Below are 18,587 nucleotides of genomic sequence, written 5' to 3'. Positions count from 1 at the left end.
TTATATGTTTTTTTTTCTTTTCTTCACCTTAAAAGTTTCCTCATTCAGTTGTAAATATAAACATTCTATTATTTGACTAGTTCTGTCTCCACGATGGAATGAATAGGACTCATGAAATGATGAATCGCAAACTGAAGGCTATCAAATGAATGAATAGATATGCATCTATCTAATGGCACAGCGTGGCTCAGCGATATGGTCTTTACTTTCGTACCTGAACGGTACTGAGTTTGACTACCTGCTGCATTGTGTGACCTTGAGCAAGTCACTTTGTGGCTAACACCTGGGTTATTCCAATCTTCCTTTGGAATAGACCATAAAGAAAAATTTCATGGGAATAATTGTTCTTGTCCATGATAAAATGATTTTCAAAAAATAGATATTTTCTATCAATAAAATATAAGAGAGTTGAATTTATTTTAAAGTTTGATCACCGCCATCATCGTCCACCACGTCCACTTCATCCAGATCCTCGTGTTCGTCCACGTCCTCACCACCATGTGGCCATCACGGCCAACAACACCCCTTCTCCCCCTTCCCTCCCCTCATCTCTTTCTTTTCTCTATTTCTGTAGAATTTGTGTGTTGATGATGAGTATCAGCTAGATGGCAATTTGTACAGTCTCGACTATCGTCCCATCGACGGGGATGTCAGCCGGGAACAGAATGCTTTATCCACTGCCAATTTTAAACCACATGGTGAGTTGTTTTTTTTTTTTCTTTGAGTATAACTTTGAATTCGCTCATTAACTCCTGAAAGGCTTAGATTAATTTAACCTTACATTGTATAATATAATAAAGTATAATATATTGTACCATTTTCATCAACGGGTCATACCAGTCAGTTGATTTTTCTTTGCTGAATTATGAGTTGTCAGAGTGTTTATATATATATTGGTATTTTTGGTTATAAAACTCCTACTGTAGCGGATCTGCCTAATATTATGAAAAATTCGTAGAATGACAAAATTTTGTCTCCCTTTTCAGAACTTGGTTTAAAGGATTTTGAAATGTTATTGTGAGAGAAAATTGTTGATTTTTTAAGTTAACTATAGCAACTACAATTTTTATATCCTAAAAATTACGAATTTTTACATTTTAAGTTGGCAGGTCTGCTGTTGTAGTAGTTTGCTCGAATTTATATTCAGGGAGCTTTTTGGTTGGTATCATCTATAGAACAGTAACAGAGATATTAATCTGACTTGAATGAAGCCTTACCTTGTAACCCTGTTTCTGCTGTCTAAGTGAAATGATAAGATTCTTTTATAACTGAATATGTGATAAGTGAAATTTGGTTTGAATAAAATTCAGTCCAGCTATTTAAGGGTCTTAAAAAATAAAAAATAAATGGATGTTCACACAAGTTTTTAACATTATTTGTCTTTTGTTAGACATGTATATTTTATGTTTGTTTGTTTGTTTTTTTTTGTTTTTTTTTTATAGTGAATGTTTATAATTTTTTTTTTTTAAATTGATAATGAATGAAAAGAGGGTGGTTGGATGGGAGCATCACCCTTGAATTGTATACCTATGATGTTCGCATGGGTGTACGATCCGATAGTGATGTCGTTTCTTCTTCTCTTTACTAGCCTATCCTGCTTCTTTGGTTTGTGATTGTATTTTTGACAGGGGATATTTTTTTTCGGTAAATCTTCTGCCTGTTTGTTCTTGGTTATTTATAATTTAGCTTCTGATATCTTTAGGTTATGATTTTGATTTACATTTGTACTATTTTTGTTAGATTGCTTGTTTTTTTGTTTCAGCGGTCTCTCATATAACCTCAATTGTGTTGGAAGAGACCTAAAGCAACAAACAAAAAAAAAAAAAATATTGAATGAAAAGACTTTATATTCATTATAGATACTGGATGATTTGCCTGGGAATAAATGAAGGGTAAATTGTTCTTGTAATTCGATGACATCCATAGTTTTATGACTATCAAACTTTTCACAATATTTTTGTTTCAGGTTGTCTTTGTGTTTACAACTCAGAAGAGACTCTGGATTACATTAAGGAGAGTCTAGAACGTTCTCTGACCAATGACGTGGTCAGCGAAGGGGAGAATACTCTGATGGGGATGCCCATCGTAATCATCCAGGCGTCGCCGCCATCATCGTCCACCACGTCCACTTCATCCACATCCTCGTGTTCGTCCACGTCCTCACCGCCATATGGCCATCACGGCCAACAACACCCGTCTAGTCATTTACCACAGCCACCACCACAGCCGTCTACATTGTCATCATCACAGCCGTCGTCATCCACTAATTCTAGGGAGATGCTGAGGGAGAAGGGAAAAGCTATAGCTGCCAGGTATGTACTGCCAAATAAGTAAATGGTGCCTTCGTTTTTTAACTCACTCAACCCTAACACCGACAATATCCGTAGTTTACACGGGTTACTTTTACCCCATGTCTATTACATTTTTATGAGACAAATTATACGCGTAGTATCAAAGCCAATGTTTTTAGTTTTTACATGTTAATTAATGGTAGTTGAATAAAACTTCCTAAGTACATGCTCATTTTTAATACCTTTTTTCCAATATTGAAAAATAGCAAAAATCACTAGGATTGAGTGAGTTAATATTTCACATTAATGTATTGATCTTTTCTATTTGTATGCAGACGTGCCTACTTTTTTTTTGGGGGGGGGGGTAATGTTTTCAACTAACGTATTAGTATTACAAGAGTTACGTCTTTATATTATTTGAATTACATCCCTTGTCGGATGTTTACTTTCTTCTTGATGGTAATTGTTGACTGGCTAAAATATCATTGGCCATCTCTATAATCACGAATTAAATCTTTCATCATCTAAACCATCGTTGTGTTCTTCATGATTCTACATCCTTCAAACATTATAGGGGAGTCACTAAGGGGAGTCACTATACAGTCTTCAGAGAGCGCTTTTATTGACACTCTGCATGTGGTACTCGTACAGAGCTGCCAACCTACCGCAAAAAATGCGGAATTGTACGCATTTTCAGCGATTGTACACTTGTACGCATTTCCCCCAAGATTGTACCCATTTTCAGTCTACGGAGTCACTTCAGTTTTCTAATGAGTATTATGATGTCTGTTATCACGATTTCTGAAACCCCAGGTAATAAAGAGAATACTGACCTCTTAACAATTGATGCTTCCAAGAAGTCAAACTTGCTTCCAAATTCTGACATTGATGTGGGCTACAAATGTAGAAAATTTGTGGAGAAAGACCTAGATGTAGAGCAACAAGACAAATTCTACAAATCTGTTGTGTCAAATTTCAAATCAGGCGTTGAATACCTTCAGAAGAAATGTAATTTAAATGATAAAGCCATTGTGCATGCCTGTGTAGCCGACCCAAACAACCAAATGTTAATTTCCGTCGATTTCAGGATTGTACCCGTTTTTATGAAATCTCCCCCATTTTGAGGTCCCATTGTTGACATTCTCATCAGATGGGGTTGGCAGCTCTGCTAGTATTTGGGTCAATCTGGAAAGGTTGGCAGATCCGAGAAATGTTTGATATAATAAATGCGCATATTTTAAAAATTAATTACTACTATTATTATTTATAATCATTGGTTTATTTCCAACTCCAGACTCCACGGAGAATTCATCTCGTGTCCAGATAGCCTGGAAGAAAGTCTTCTGTTTTCTCACAGCCAAATCCACAAGGCCCTGGAGACAGTGATCCACGCCTGTAACCCGGGTCTCAACGGATGGTACTTGTCGGATCAGTTTGAACCAGATATTAGGTAAGAGGTTGGTGGCTGAAGCAATGTTGAGCATGGTTAGTGACCGGATGGCTGACACTGACTGCAAAAACTCTGGCCTCAGTCTAACTCTAAATCACATTTCATTTGTATTCCTATCCGTATATTTTTTTCAATAACATCAAAACTTGGAATACACCACATGCTTACTTGTGTTACAAACACCTTTGCCTTTGTCAACGAAAGTATTCTTAAAGCTGAAATATTATTTCATCTGTGCAAAATATTCCCACAAACATCTTTTATTAAAGGATAAACAGCTATTTCAAAATTTAAATGCCCTGTAAAACACCCGGAATCTTTTCTTGTTTTAGGGTCACATGCTCTCAAGATTATTATTATTATTATTATTATTATTATTATTATTATTACTACGACTACTACTACTACTACTACTACTACTACTACGACTACTACTACTACTACTACTACTACTACTACTACTACTACTACTGCTACTGCTACTGCTACTGCTACTACTACTACTACTACTACTACTACTACTACTACTACTACTATTATTATTATTATTATTAAATTTATTTATTAACATTTTTAAATTGTTGTTTTAGCTGTAGTTTTTGTGGTATCTGCTGCCACCGTCATTGCTGTTGTCATTGTTGTCATTGGCGTATGATTTTTAATGTTTTGTTTGTTGTTCCAGATTGTCGATGTGCCTGATGTGTGGTGACCCGTTCCCCTTGGAGCTCCCTCTTGGGCCACTCCTCAACCATGAGATGTGTCGAGTCCTGGCGGACACCCCGTACTGCATCACCTTGGACCTGATCCTGGAGTCTTCCAAGCAGAAGGTGGAGATCGAGGTCTCCTCATACCACGGTGGCAACAGGTTGCACGAGGGCACCTTCCACGGACATATTCTGGTCTACTCCACCAAACGGAAAGCTTCCCTTGCCACACTGAGGTATGTTGTAAAAAAAATTTAAAAATTGAGCTTTTATATAGCGCAATATCCACTAAACGTACGCGCTCAAAGCGCTTTACAAGGGGTCCCTGGCTAACAGCAACACATAACATGTAGGACGAGAGATGACGCCTGTCAGGTGTTATTACAATTTTTTGGGACAGAGACAACGCTGTTAATGACCAGGTTCTCATTTTACACCTGAGTACGGTGAGAGAATGTGAGTAAAGAGCCTTCTCCAAGGACTCAACTATGCGCCGAGCGAGGCTCGAACCCAGGACCTTCCGAACTGAAAGCGAGTGTCATATAGCTGCACCATCATAAACATCTTGTGCGGCTTTGTGGTCTGGTGGTATGTATGACACTTGCCTTTGGATTGCAAGGTCATGGGTTCAAGTTCCAAGCGGCGCATGAGTATTAAATTTGGCCGTTAAAATCTTGTTTTATCACAAAGTTTTCTTTTTCTGTAGTGATATTTATAAAGGTGATATTTAAAAAAAAATAATTTTTTTTTGAACTTTATAAAGCGCAATATCCACTAAATGTGCTCTAAGCGCTTTACAAGGGGACCCTGGCCAACAGCAACATTTAACGTGAAGGATGGGACATGACGCCTGTTAGGCGATATTATAATTTTTCGGACAAAGACAACGCTGTTAACGGCCAGGTACTCATTTTACACCTGAGTATGGTGAGAGAATTTGAGTAAAGAGCCTTTTCCAAGGACTCAACTATGCGCCGAGCGCGAGGCTCGAACCCAAGACCTTTTTATCTGAAAGCGAGTGTCATACCACAAGACCACATAGCCGCACCATCATAAACATCTTGTGCGGCTATGTGGTCTGGTGGTATGTATGACACTTGCCTTTAAGTTTCAAGCAGCGCATGGTTGAGTTCTTGGAAAAAAGTTCTTTACTCACTTTTATCACTGTGTCCAGGTGTAGATGAGTATCTGGCTGTTATAATCTTGTTTTTCCACAAATTTTTTTTTTTTCTGTAGTGATATTTATAAAGGTGATATTACTTATTGATAGTTAGTCTGTCAGTCATGTTTATGGCATATTTCCATTGGACATCAGTATAAAGACTTGCTAGTTCATAATGATGTTATATATTATTTAGATTAAACCCGGTCATAGTAATACGTTTTTGTGCTTTTGGCTACGGAAGGAAAAATTCTGATTTTAAAAATCAAAATCTTGATTATTTTTTTTAGAATTATCTTATTTGGCAGCTCCATTTTGATTGTAACTGTTTATGTTTTGTTTTGATTTTTAGATTTTTGATATTTCATAGCTCTTTTGATACCATTAGGTCACTATTTAACATCATTATGCTCATTAGAATAAAGTAAATGTTTGCTTATTAGGGATAAAAGAAATTAATCTCAGTGGTTATATATTTTTTAAAACTTTTCAAAACTGATTTAAATGATATTTTTAGGTTAGGAAGTAATTCTGCTTGGTATCACAGAATATTTGTAGGCTTTCAGTCCAGGTGATAATTCACATATTTGTCCAGTTTTTCAAATCTATATCAATCCGTTAGACCCGGTCATGAGAAGAAAAAAAAAATAGAATAACACATGTGATAATATACAATTCTTTCATCTCTTTGTATTTATTAAACGAGTTATTTTTATCATGCGCAAGAACACAACGAGCTTGCGAGTATGTCGTGTTATTGCACAGTGAAAATATAATGAGTTTAATAAATACAAAGAAAAGAAAGAATACATTTATTCCTCCTCTCCAAGTAAGAATATTATATATTTTGTAACCAAATGGTAAGGTGTTAGTACTTCTATTCACCATAATTTGTATCTTTCTCTTTCTGCTTGAACGACAATTTGACAGAAAAATATAAACGATGGATTTGTATTCATGCACACCAAAAGATTATTTTTAATTATCAATCAGCTGTCTTTTAAACCTTATTTCACACTAATAAAATGTGCGCAAATATTCTGCAATCTTTGAATAAAATTTTTATTCAACGTGTTCAAGGTTTTCCAATGTGAGGGCTAGAATAATCAACGATGACATATTTACTAAGAAATGATAGGGTTTTCCAATGAGAGGGCTAGAATAATCAACGATGACATATTTACTAAGAAATGATAGGGTTTTCCAATGAGAGGGCTAGAATAATCAACGATGACATATTTACTAAGAAATGATAGGGTTTTCCAATGTGAGGGTTAGAATAATCAACGATGACATATTTACTAAGAAATGATAGGGTTTTCCAATGAGAGGGCTGGAGTAAAGGATGACTTTTAAACTATATATTTTATTTCTTGCAGGGCATACAGCGAAACCTTATTGAAGGTACCCAAACTGATACTGGCCGTGTCTGACTCATGCGGCACCCCGTCCTCCTTCTTCAGTTCCGAGTTGTGCCAGATTTTAATACAAGAAGGCAACCAATTGGCCGACAAGATGGGGGCCAATTTCCTGACAACCACTGCCAACTTTACACAACAGAGTAAATTTTGCCTTTTTGCATTTGACACAGAATTATCATGAAATATTTATTTGTAAATCCAAATGATATTTAACTCATTCAAAGCGGGAATGGATTTCCCTTTGACTCATTGATTTTATTTTATTTCTTTGCCATTTTTCTTTTTCATTCTTTATTTCCTTCATTTTATGTTGTTTATTTGTTTTGTTTTTGTTTATCTTTTTTTTGTTTTTTTTTTGATTAATCTTTAAAATTTTTTTTTTTTTAAAACGTTGGAGCCTTGTTAAGTCTTGCCATTTATAGGAATAAAAACTGTTGATGATAGAGGTTTTGGGAGAGGGAATGGGTTTGGTTTGTTGAAATTTGTGAGAAAACATTATTGAAAAAATGTATTATTACTTCTCATAGCTGCAAACTGTTTTCAAGGTCACAACATCAATTTTATAGTGCTGATTTATAATATTAAAAAAGAGGAGGGGGGGGGGGGGGGGCGAGGGGGTGAGAGAGGGGGGGGGGGGGGGGGGGGGGGGGGGGGGGGGGGGGGGGGGGGTGAAGAGGATTTTAAAAAAAATTTATCCTCTGAAGATGCAGGCTTTTCTGGAATCTGTTCTGTTTCTTATACCAAATTTGATTATTTCACTGTTTCTTTTTTTGGTATATAAGAAAATAACATATTTTCTCAATTTTAATAGAGATCTAAAGCAATCTTTGAACAACGATAAGAACTATGAAGACAGAGTTTGTTTCAGTGAAATGAATATAAATTTAATAATTTGCTATATTTTATTTAATCCATGCAACCGTTGTTGTTTGTGTACTGAGCTGTTTTATCAACGTTAAACATTTTAAAATTTTTGTTATTGTCTTTCCACATCCAGCTGCCGTCTTCCTGCCATTCTTCAGAACAGTCTGGGACCTTCGAGAGGAATCGGAGATGCTTTACCAGGACACCATCGAGGATGCTCCCCTCGGCATGCCGACGTACGAGGAAAAGGCCTACTACGGCAGTAGGCCTCCTGCTCCTCTCCCTAAGACGTACACGACATATCATCACACCAACAAGTCCAGTACATCCAATAGGTACGACCACATGCATCCAGGGTTGCCAGATTATTTTCAGGCATTCTGCCAACTGGATTTTAAAAATTTGCCAAATACCACAAAAATCTGCCAAACCGTACTATTTATAGAACCCCCTTTGAAAACTCATCAGTTTTGTTAAACAAAAAATTCACAAGGCGTATGTCATTTTTTTTTTTTTTCATTTCCCAAGTTTTAAAAAATCACTAATACATAAAAATTGCCACGGAAAACGTGGGGTATGATATAACTAATATCGGAAAATAAAACCTGCCAAATATCTGCCAAACAGCCAAACTGTTTTTTCTCTGTCAAACGACTTCAAATTCTGCCAAAAAAAGGACATTTGGCAGAAAATCTGCCAAATTGGCAATCTTGCATGCATCCCTTAACTCTTTCCTTACCCAGCATCTGTATCTGTATGGTTGGCGCTGAAGAAACCAATTGTCTGGTTGTATTTCAGCAGCGTCCTCATTGGGTGCGGGCCCATGCCAGTCGGGCCTTGAAATCATTGAGGTGTGGTGCCATGATGACCAGTTCATAGCCCATTCCACTCCGAGATAGTTCTATTGAAGAAAGAATTTTTGTAGTTTTGTGTTCTTGTCTGTGGGATTTTGAAGCAGTTCGAATTGTTTGTGGCGTATCTCTCAATGGGGTTTTCGGTTATGTGGTTGGCAATTCTCAGTATTTTCTCAAAATGGCAGGCTTGGCTTACCCAGCAGAAAAATTTATTTTTTAAAAACGCAAACAAGCTCTCTACAAAACAACTTTTATGTTCTTATTGATTAAACAAAGATCGTTGTTCAAAGTTTGTGATGTACAAAATCTGAATAAGAACGAATGTATATTGTGTCGTGTAACAAATGTGATGATTTTGCTGTAGGTGGTAAGGAGGGTGTTTTATTTGATTATTGCTGGCATGACAACCAGTATGATTTCTCATATTTCAAAACGCTTTGAGGTCCAAAATATGATGATATGGGAATGTTGATTAGAATATGTCCAAGCATCAGTAACACACTTCATAGTCACCTGGAACAACTACAAAAGACGTCTAACTTCTACGATAAAAGTGGAATAATTGAAGGTCACTTAATATCGTGTCCACCAAGATGAGCATCTGAGTAGCCAGACAGATGATTGGCATAGGAATTAAAGGATTTTCCTATTCTCTACTAGCTTGATAAGACTCCATAAATCAATGAATGTTAAATTTTAAAAATTAGATGGTTTTGCGTGTTGAAAATATGATTTTTTTTGGAAGGAATAAGAGAAAATGAGCAGAAATATTGGGAAAAATATGATAAATCTTTTCAAATGGTAGAGGTTGGTTGGCATGTCTGTGATTGTTGGTTTTGGAATGTGAAACAAAGTTGGTGGTTGCTAACTCTTTCAAGGACTCTAATGTGGTCTTGTGGTTTGACACTGGCCTTCGGACTGAAAGGTTTAGGGTCGAATCCTGCTCTGAGCGACAAATAGTTGAGTCCTTTTAAAAAGCTATTTACTCACATTCTCTCACCGTACTTGGGTGTAAATCAAGTACCTGGCTGCTAACAACATTGTCTCTGTCAGAAAAAAAAAATTATAATATCGTCTAACCAGGCATCGCGTCTGTTCTACATGTTAAGCATTGCTGTTGGCTTGAGACCCCCTTGTAAAGTGCTTTGAGCACGTTTAGTGGATATTGCGCCTTATAAATGCTGAAATTTTTTTTTTTTTTTCTTTGAATGTTTTCAGCAAAGGTGGTAGTGATTGAGTGCTCTATCAGTTGAACCTACACATGTTTGAATTTGAAAGTTGTAAAATCCTATTTCAAACTTTAAAAACTTGTCTATTTCCAACAAGAGATGAAGTGAGTAGGAAAGTGCCAGAAGACAATAGAGAATAAAAATTTTTCGTGGCGGTGATGGGGGTTCGAACCCATGACCTTACTGGTACGACAACCCCGCCTGGCCAGGGAGAGCGTGACTCTACTGTATGAGCTATCCACGATCCTAGATCCTACCGTGTGAGCTATCCACGATCCTAGACTCTACCATGTGAGCTATCCACGATCTAGGATCTAGGATCGTGGATAGCTCACATGGTGGAGTCACGCTCTCCCCGGCCAGGCAGGGTTGTTGTATCAGTAAGGTCACGGGTTCAAACCCCCATCACCGCTGTGAAAAGTTTTTATTCTCTATTGTCTTCTGGCACTTTCCTACTCACTTCATCTCTTGTTGTTATCAACATAAGTGCCCGTTCCACTCACTTTTCTCTATTTCCAATCTTTTGTCTTTCCAACCATCCATTACAGTACGGACTCTGACCCTGTCTACGACCAGCCCAATCTCTTCCACACACACTATTCGGACAGCGACCACGAAAGAGAGAGGGGGTCCAGTGCCTCTCCTCCACCACCTCCACACCTCCATCACCACCCCCACCACAACCAACACCCCCACCCCGACCACCACCAACACCATCATCATCATCATCAACATCACTCACCCCACCATTCCCATCGCCACCGAGGCAAAGGTCTGGGCGGTGGAGGTAACGAGGGAGACGGAGAAGAAGAAGAAGAAGAGGAAGGACTGTACAGCGAGGTCATCATACCTAACGGAGACAGAGTGGTCAAACCCAGTATGGTCAAGGCCCATAAGAATGAATATGCTGGTAGGTGTACAAATATTCTATCATCTCTCTATAACACACTATAAAATATTATAACAATCATTATCATCTATTTTAATTCACAAATCTCCAACAATCCTCCTCTCCCCCCCCCCCCCCCCCCCCCCCCCCCCCACCCCCACGAATCTTTTAAAATAGTAAATATTGTTCATTAATTATTTATTATCCTATTAATAGCATATTTTTTTTTGTTTATAACATTTGTTTTTTGGTCACTAGTGAGACGTGACAGCCACTCATTACCATACTGTATGAATCAAATGGAAGTCATTAGGTCATATCCCATGAGTTATAAATAATATCATCCATTTAAACAGACATTTGTAGTTATCGACTTGTAATTTACTAAGAAATACGCTCTCCCTTTCCTCCTTTCAAAATGAAAAACAAAGAAAAGCAGAAAAAAAGAAGAAAAATTAAAAAAAAAATAATTAGGGGAGAGAGAGTGAAAGAGAGATAGATAGATAGATAGATAGAGAGAGAGAGAGAGAGAGAGAGAGAGAGAGAGAGAGAGAGAGAGAGAGAGAGAGAGAGAGAGAGAGAGAGAGAGAGAGAGAGAGAGAGAGAGAGAGAGAGAGAGAGGAGGGAGGGGGAGAGATAGAGAGAGATAGAGAGAGAGAGAGAGAGAGAGAGAGAGAGAGAGAGAGAGAGAGAGAGAGAGAGAGACTGATCTTATGACCCTTTCTTTTTTTTCTCCACCCTTTTTTTTTGGTCTTCTTCAAGCTTGCTTCTTAATTTTTAACAAAAACTGCTAAAACTACAATATGCCTATTAGTGGTAGATACTACATCGAGCATTAAGCATTAATTATCATGTGGTGTGAACTTTTATTTATGAGTTGTGTTTAACATTCATATTTCCAAACTTTTAACTTAAAAGAGTTTTTTATATTTTGTCCCTTGAGTACCTCATGTATCAATTGTTTGTTCATCACACTTATCTAAGAAAGAAATGTATATGTAAAACTTATTTTAATCTTATTCACGCTGCCTGTGATCCGTCCAATCAACAACCACGAAACCCCCACCATCCAGCATCTCCTCAAACATCATCACCACTCAAATCATCACCACCACCTCCATCCTCCCCGCCTATCATTTCCTCGGGCTCACCGTTGCATTCCAAGATGAAAACGAGGCCGTCTATGACGCCCTCCTCCTCCACCGTAACCAAAAGCCCCAGTAAGCTGGAGCACCGCAAATCTTTGCCCATCATGCCCAGTCTTAGCATGCCTCCTCTAGGGAACATCACCAGCGCTGCGACCAGTATAGATCTCACCACTCCAACAAACAACAACGATCCCAGTGTTTTCAGTAACAGTAACAGTAGCAGCCCCATCAGACGATTTTCTCATTTTATTAAGCCTGGCATGTCCGGAATAGCGGCCACGTCAACTTCGTCGGCCTCGGCCTTGACGTCAAAATCTGCTTTCGCACCATCTTCCAAAACGAGTACATCTCCCAGTATTTCATCACCTTCTTTTGTAAAGACTGGCAGTAGTAGCAGTTTGGGTAGCCTGGGGACGAGCAACACGTCCAGTAATCACCACGGTGCCCTCAGCAGCAGCATCAGTACAAGCAGAAGTGGGGGAAATTTGCTGTCCAATTTCGGTCTTCGCCGGATTCCCCCGCCTTTGTCGACGTCTTTCTCGGTGTCGTCTTCGCATTCCGGCGCGACTTTGTCTGATTTTTCAAACCAGCATCAGAAGCAGGAGATGATGAAAGACCCGCAAGAATTTTTCAGAAAGTCCTGCAGTATCAAAGCGGCTGCGGATGAAGCTGTTGAAGCCGGTGATGAGGCAGAGGATGAGGAGGATGAGATAAGGACAGCGAGGAAGTCACTGACAACAGCTCCAATGGTGATGAGTGATAGGGGAGGTAACCTATCAGGGACAGTCGGTGGAGGAAGTAGAGGTGGGGGAAAACCTTCAGTGGTTGGCAGGACTTTGAGTGAAGTGAAAGAAAGAAGAATCAAGGATTCGAGAGGAGGTGACTTCTATTGCAGTTGTGTTTTTTGTTTTTCGTTTTTGTTTTTGTTTTAGTTTGATGGATGATTTCTTTGAAGGCACCAGTGTGTGTGTGTGTGTGTGTGAGTTTTTGTGTTTGTTTGTATGTCCCTTCTTGAAATAGAGGTCAGCCAACTTTACACGATTTGAAGTTGCTGTGTTGTTTGTATTTTCACACCCTTAGTATAACACTTAACTTGACCCAGTTGCCCTACCAGATATTTGTTCTCATCGAAATAAGATCCAAATATTTCTATTTCAATTTTAGATTTATATGGTTGATAAAAAAATGTAATCGTTGATGGGAAATTTTACTGACTTCATTTGAATTTCGCTGAAACACGACTTGAAAAAGATACAAGAATGATTTATGTTTTGAGGCTGTCGTAAATCATGACTGAAAGTGATGAGAATCCATTGCTGTAGGTAAACTGGGTCATTTCTGTTTCTCTACACTCTTAAACATCGGTGTTGCCTCTACTGCTTTTAAAATTTTTATTTATCTTTAATAATTCAAGCTTTGGAATGGAATTGGCAGTTTTCCATCTTTTCCTTGATATTATAATCTCGTTACGAGGTATAAGTATTCTCTTGCTGCTAAATGCAACTCACTTTGCTTTTAGTTAGGGAGCAAATGGTTGGCCAAATGGATTAGGCTTGGCATGACACTTCACTATCAATAAATCTATTGTATTCAACATGAATGAAAATGAAACAAAATTTGATTGACAACCCATTGATGAACCAATCCCATTTTCCCTTTGGTGCTTTTGACTTCAGATTCACAACTTTCCCTCTATCATCTTCCTATTTTACTGGTGCTGAAATGACTTAATGGTGTCACATGTGCCGTAACACCCCAGAAAACAAAAACTGAAAGACAAAGACAAAGTTTATTTCATCATCATCATCATTGTCTTTTTCATTCTGGGTCAGGGTATAGACCACAGACAAACAGTTTCCATCCTTCTCTATCACAAGCTAACGTTTTTATCTCGTTCCATGTCTTATCACTTCTTTGTATATCAGCTTCTTTAATTCTTCTCCATGTTCCTCGTGGCCTTCCCCTTGATCTTCTGCCCGAAGGGTTCCAGTCCAATACTTTCTTTGTTATTTATTTGCCATCTGAATTAGTTATGTCATTGTTTGATGAAGAGCTTTATACTGAAATGTCGTGTGTAAGTGTATATCTATATATATATAGATATAGAATCGTGTTTGATACAAATATGGTACGAAAAGTGCTCGACATGTAGTAATGGAGCGAATTATTATTTAAAATATTTACCACAATGTTTGGGGCAGTCTACATCAATGTTTCAGGCTTAATTTGCCATCTTCAGGACTCTGAAGATGGCAAATTAAGCCTGAAACATTGATGTAGACTGCCCCAAACATTGTGGTAAATATTTTAAATAATATATATATATATATATTTTTTTTTTTTGGAAGCTGTTCTATTCACTTTGGTTGAATACTTGTACAGTCCACAGCTTCTAGCAGCTTTGTACTCACTTAGATTTAAGTCTTGAATAGCTTCTGCTGTTCCAATGAAGTGGCTTAAAACGATTGATGTGCCTTTGTATGTATTTGTATTACACAAACCTGCCAATCCTTCCTCTTTTGGCGGAGTCATTCCGATTTTCTCTATTCATTTCCACCATTTCGCCATTGTCTCTTAGAATTCCGATTTTAAAAAAAAAATATGATAATGATAAGAAAGGGGGTAAGGGGAAAGAAAGGGATGGAGAGTAGTAAATAAAATGTTTTAACCATTGAATAAAGGGAGTTAAGTAGGAAAAATGAATTGCTCTCCTCTTCCGTTCCCTTCCCCATTCCATTCCCTCACACACCTGGGACTTTCCCTCTTGATATGTTCGAAGAAATAAATGATAATGTGAAAATGAATGTAAGCTTCAATTTAATTACAAAAAACAGATCAAATTAATGTTTGGTTTCCCCTTTATCAACAAAACAGGATGAATGAAACACCACATCTTACATTCATTTTCACATTATTATTTATTTCTTCAAGCTTTGAGCAGAAACGTTTACATTATACGTTCGAAGGCAAAGTAGTTGGTGGTAATTTTGAGAGGCATTATCTATATGATAAACTTTGGCAGTTAATGGCGATAAATTTTGGCAAGTGAGTGGTCAAAATGAAATGACAAAATTCCTATTTCTTGTCTCAAAATTCCTATTTTCTGACATTCTGATTCCACCTTTGAATTGTGGAGGGTTGGCAGCCCTGATTACATTATACTCTATGTATATTTCAATCCTAGATATAGATCGTTATCATGTATCTGTATCTGTATCTGTATCAACTTTGCCTCTCCATAATTGTTACATTTGAATACATCCCTATCATTTTGTTCTATGTTAATTCGTTATAGCCATAACTTTACCTATCATGCAAATGGTCCCAAAAGCTTTGACTATATTTATTGATATGTATTTATATTTATATATATCATCCACCACTATTGTTTATTCCTCTTTTTCTCTGTCGTATATTTTTTTCCAATCTTCTTTTACTCAGTCGTAATGACATTCTCACTAACATTTGTTGTTGAAGGAAGAAAAAATGTATTTGCTTTCCATTCACACGTGTTGATGTGTTTCCCATTAACATCTCTCCCCCCCCCCCCCCCCCCCCCACCCCCCTTCTACATCAAAAAAGAAATTATTCTATGTCTTTTTACTCAAACTACTTTGCTTTTTGATGTATTTTTTTCTTGTGTTATTAATTTTGAAACATTTCAGTTTATGTTGCCAAACACTAAAAAAACCCCCCAAAAAAACAAACGAAAAAACCTCAACAAAACAACAGGAAAACACCAAAATGAATTATAACAAAATAGCAAAAAATAAAAAGCTGAAAAACATGATATAGGAAAATAAAGTAAAAAATAAGATAAAAACACATAAAAAGATTTTTAAAACACTCAAATTGCTGAATTAAGTTTTGTTGTTAGTCACATATCATTTCATTTTACATAATGTACCCAGTTCCTTTTTTTCTTTTATCTATGTATATTCTGTCCATGTTGTGTCGGAAACCAAATTGAACATGATAAAGACACCAAAAGACTAGTAAAGAAATTCAAACAGTATAACATTAATATCTGTCCATTTAATTTTGTTTTCAATGTTAATATAGTAGGACTATATAACTCTAAAAGGAGGAGACAAACCAAAGTGTACAACCCATTGGCCATTGTCATTACATAGACAGTGTGAGATCAGAGTTTGATAATGTTACACACCTTTATCAATCCTCAAACATCAAGTGGAGCCATAAGTGGAGCATCTGAACTTACAATCAAAACGAACCTTATTCAAATCTGTGTACATTCAGAACTTTTCTGTTGTCCACCCATTAGATGTGGCAGAAAGTACGTTTGGATAAACAAGACATCCTTTCCACCAACCATCGAGCCATCGATAACTTCCATTTCATGCCACATAAACTGCAGGTCCATCGGCTTCAAAGGACTTCATACTTATGACTTGTGGTATTTCTTAGACATAGATGGACTGGAAATAATACACCATCATTCCTGTCTCTCCATTACCTTCCTGTTGCTTTCTGTTGCTGATCGTCCACAGACAATGTCTTACAACTGTCTGTCCATATTCTTGTTGGCCGGTCTCCACCTCTTTTTTCCTTTCGATTTTCTCCTAAATGTCTTTCTTTATCAACTGATGAGGCCTCAAAGGACAACCCATTCTATTACTCATAAGGCATGGAGTCCTCTCTCCCTATCATTGTTGATGTGTGTCTCAAAGGACAACCCATTCTATTACTCAGACAGCATAGAGTTCACTCCACTTTGCTATGACTATCATTGTTCATGTGTTCATGTGTGTTTTTAGCTTGGGCCTTGAATGACGACAGAACTAGGAAATGGCATTCGGTTCCCCCATCATTACATCCACCACCTCCACCACCAATGGAAAGATATGGTGATTTACCTCTTTTATATCTCTACTCAATTGCAAATTGTTTATGTTCACCAATTTTGCCCTGTTTTTGTTGTTGTTTATTTATTTATTAAAAAAAAAAAAATAGAATGTCAACAAGGCTCATAACGACTTACATTTTATTTACACCATTAAAATTTCTGATCCCATTATTCTGTAGGACCAGGTTAGTCAATAATGCGTCCATAATTCAGTTTTCATTTCATGCGTCTGCTATCTTTTCATATACTTTTATTTTTTTTTGTGGGAGGAATCATCTGTTTGTGACTGGATAGGTCTTTTTAATGGTCTGAAAACTAGGAACCCTTTAAATAATAATGGAAAAACGACATGACAGACACTTTAAAAAAAAATATATTTATTCAAAATGAAAGGTTGAAGGCATAAAAGCAAATATGCAATCTGTATGGAAAATTTACTTTAGAATGTTCTGAAAACTAGGAACCCTTTAAATAATAATGGAAAAACGACATGACTGACGTTTAAAAAAAATATATTTATTCAAAATGAAATGTTGAAGACATGAAAGCAAACATATAATCTGTATGGACAAATTACTTGTCCAATTAACTATGAAAATAAAGGTGGTAGGCAGGTAATGCAATGGAGAGCTGGATATAGAGACTTATTGACAACGCCATTTGGTGTGTACAATATTCTTTTTCTTAGACTTCTAATTTAAATTCCGTTACTTTTCTAGATTTAAATCTAAAACTATAAAAATTAGTGTTATCTCAAGACTAATTTTAAAAATAAATAAAATCCAGCAACCACCCCCATCCCTCCCTCACAAAAAACAAAAGAAAAACAAACCCCAAACAAAACATTATGGAAGGAAGAGCCTTATAGAGGGGAAGGGGGAAGGGAGAGAAGAATATAGTGTAGGTGTTGGTTATGAGTTATGAGGCTTGATGACGTATTTTATTATTTTATTTAAAATCTTCAGTTCCCTCAACCCTTGTTTGCCTTCATTAGATAAATCTGGACTCTCTGCCTGCCTGCCAGGTAGATTGACAAAAACAGGCGGGCGGTCGACTCCATGTCATTATCTTTGTAGAATGAATTATTTGTTGTTGCCATGTTTTGCTGATTGCATCGCCATCACCATTGTTGACATTTCCCAGCATCAAGAAAGAACCAGCACATTTCTCCTCCCATTCATCACCAGACCCAATTCAATGCCTACATGTACATTGTGACCTGTTAGAATCCCAACACTTATTCTGATACGATCGTTGCATTGGTTGTCAAAGTTAACGTATATCGAATAAGACCTGAAAATACAATTTCCAGATCATCACTAAAATCTGCAAGAAAAATTAAGTCACGTTTAAATATATTATGCATCTATTCTATAGGTGCTTTGTACTAACTATAGAAAAAAATGAGTTATTATAATTCCAGTTAGATGAAAAAAAAGTGGCCAAAGTCAGATTTTTTTCCTTTGCAGATTAGGGTTTTTATATTTATTTGTTATAAACCGTTCTAAATTAGTGGTTAGCATGAAAAAAAAAAAGAAAAGAAAAAAGAATATCTGTCACCTTTTGAAAAAGAGTCATTAAAAAAAATACCTTACTTATTTGATTAGATACTCGTGGCAACAAGTGTTTAGTATTGAATGTTTACGTCATGCCAGTGTCATTGCCTGTACCTTTATACAAATAAATAATAACGCGAAGTTGAATGATG

General features: G+C 36.9%; 1 protein-coding gene across 6 annotated transcripts in view; it reads left to right on the top strand.

The window, feature by feature from the left end:
- The window catches only part of LOC144978066 (rho GTPase-activating protein 190-like), a 96,006-nt gene that overhangs the window by 38,956 nt on the left and 38,463 nt on the right, over positions 1-18,587 (top strand). For 2 of the 6 annotated variants that reach the window (XM_078923583.1, XM_078923582.1), the window contains exons 10-17: positions 575-698; positions 1,967-2,312; positions 3,586-3,741; positions 4,424-4,681; positions 6,987-7,168; positions 8,026-8,227; positions 10,524-10,885; positions 11,938-12,891. In XM_078923583.1, the coding sequence (XP_078779709.1) occupies positions 575-698; positions 1,967-2,312; positions 3,586-3,741; positions 4,424-4,681; positions 6,987-7,168; positions 8,026-8,227; positions 10,524-10,885; positions 11,938-12,891 (2,584 nt within the window). Of the gene's footprint in view, positions 1-574; positions 699-1,966; positions 2,313-3,585; positions 3,742-4,423; positions 4,682-6,986; positions 7,169-8,025; positions 8,228-10,523; positions 10,886-11,937; positions 12,892-16,790; positions 16,881-18,587 lie in introns of all 6 variants that reach the window. The other 4 variants (XM_078923585.1, XM_078923584.1, XM_078923587.1 and 1 more) reach the window with 2 other exon arrangements.

The sequence above is a fragment of the Berghia stephanieae genome, chromosome 8, assembly GCF_034508935.2.
Source record: "Berghia stephanieae isolate SIO BIC M18660-M18661 chromosome 8, UCSD_Bste_1.3, whole genome shotgun sequence".
In the NCBI taxonomy this organism is placed as follows: Eukaryota; Metazoa; Mollusca; class Gastropoda; order Nudibranchia; family Aeolidiidae; genus Berghia; species Berghia stephanieae.
Note: the sequence above shows the minus strand (reverse complement) of the source record. Positions and strands in the feature narration are given on the sequence as shown.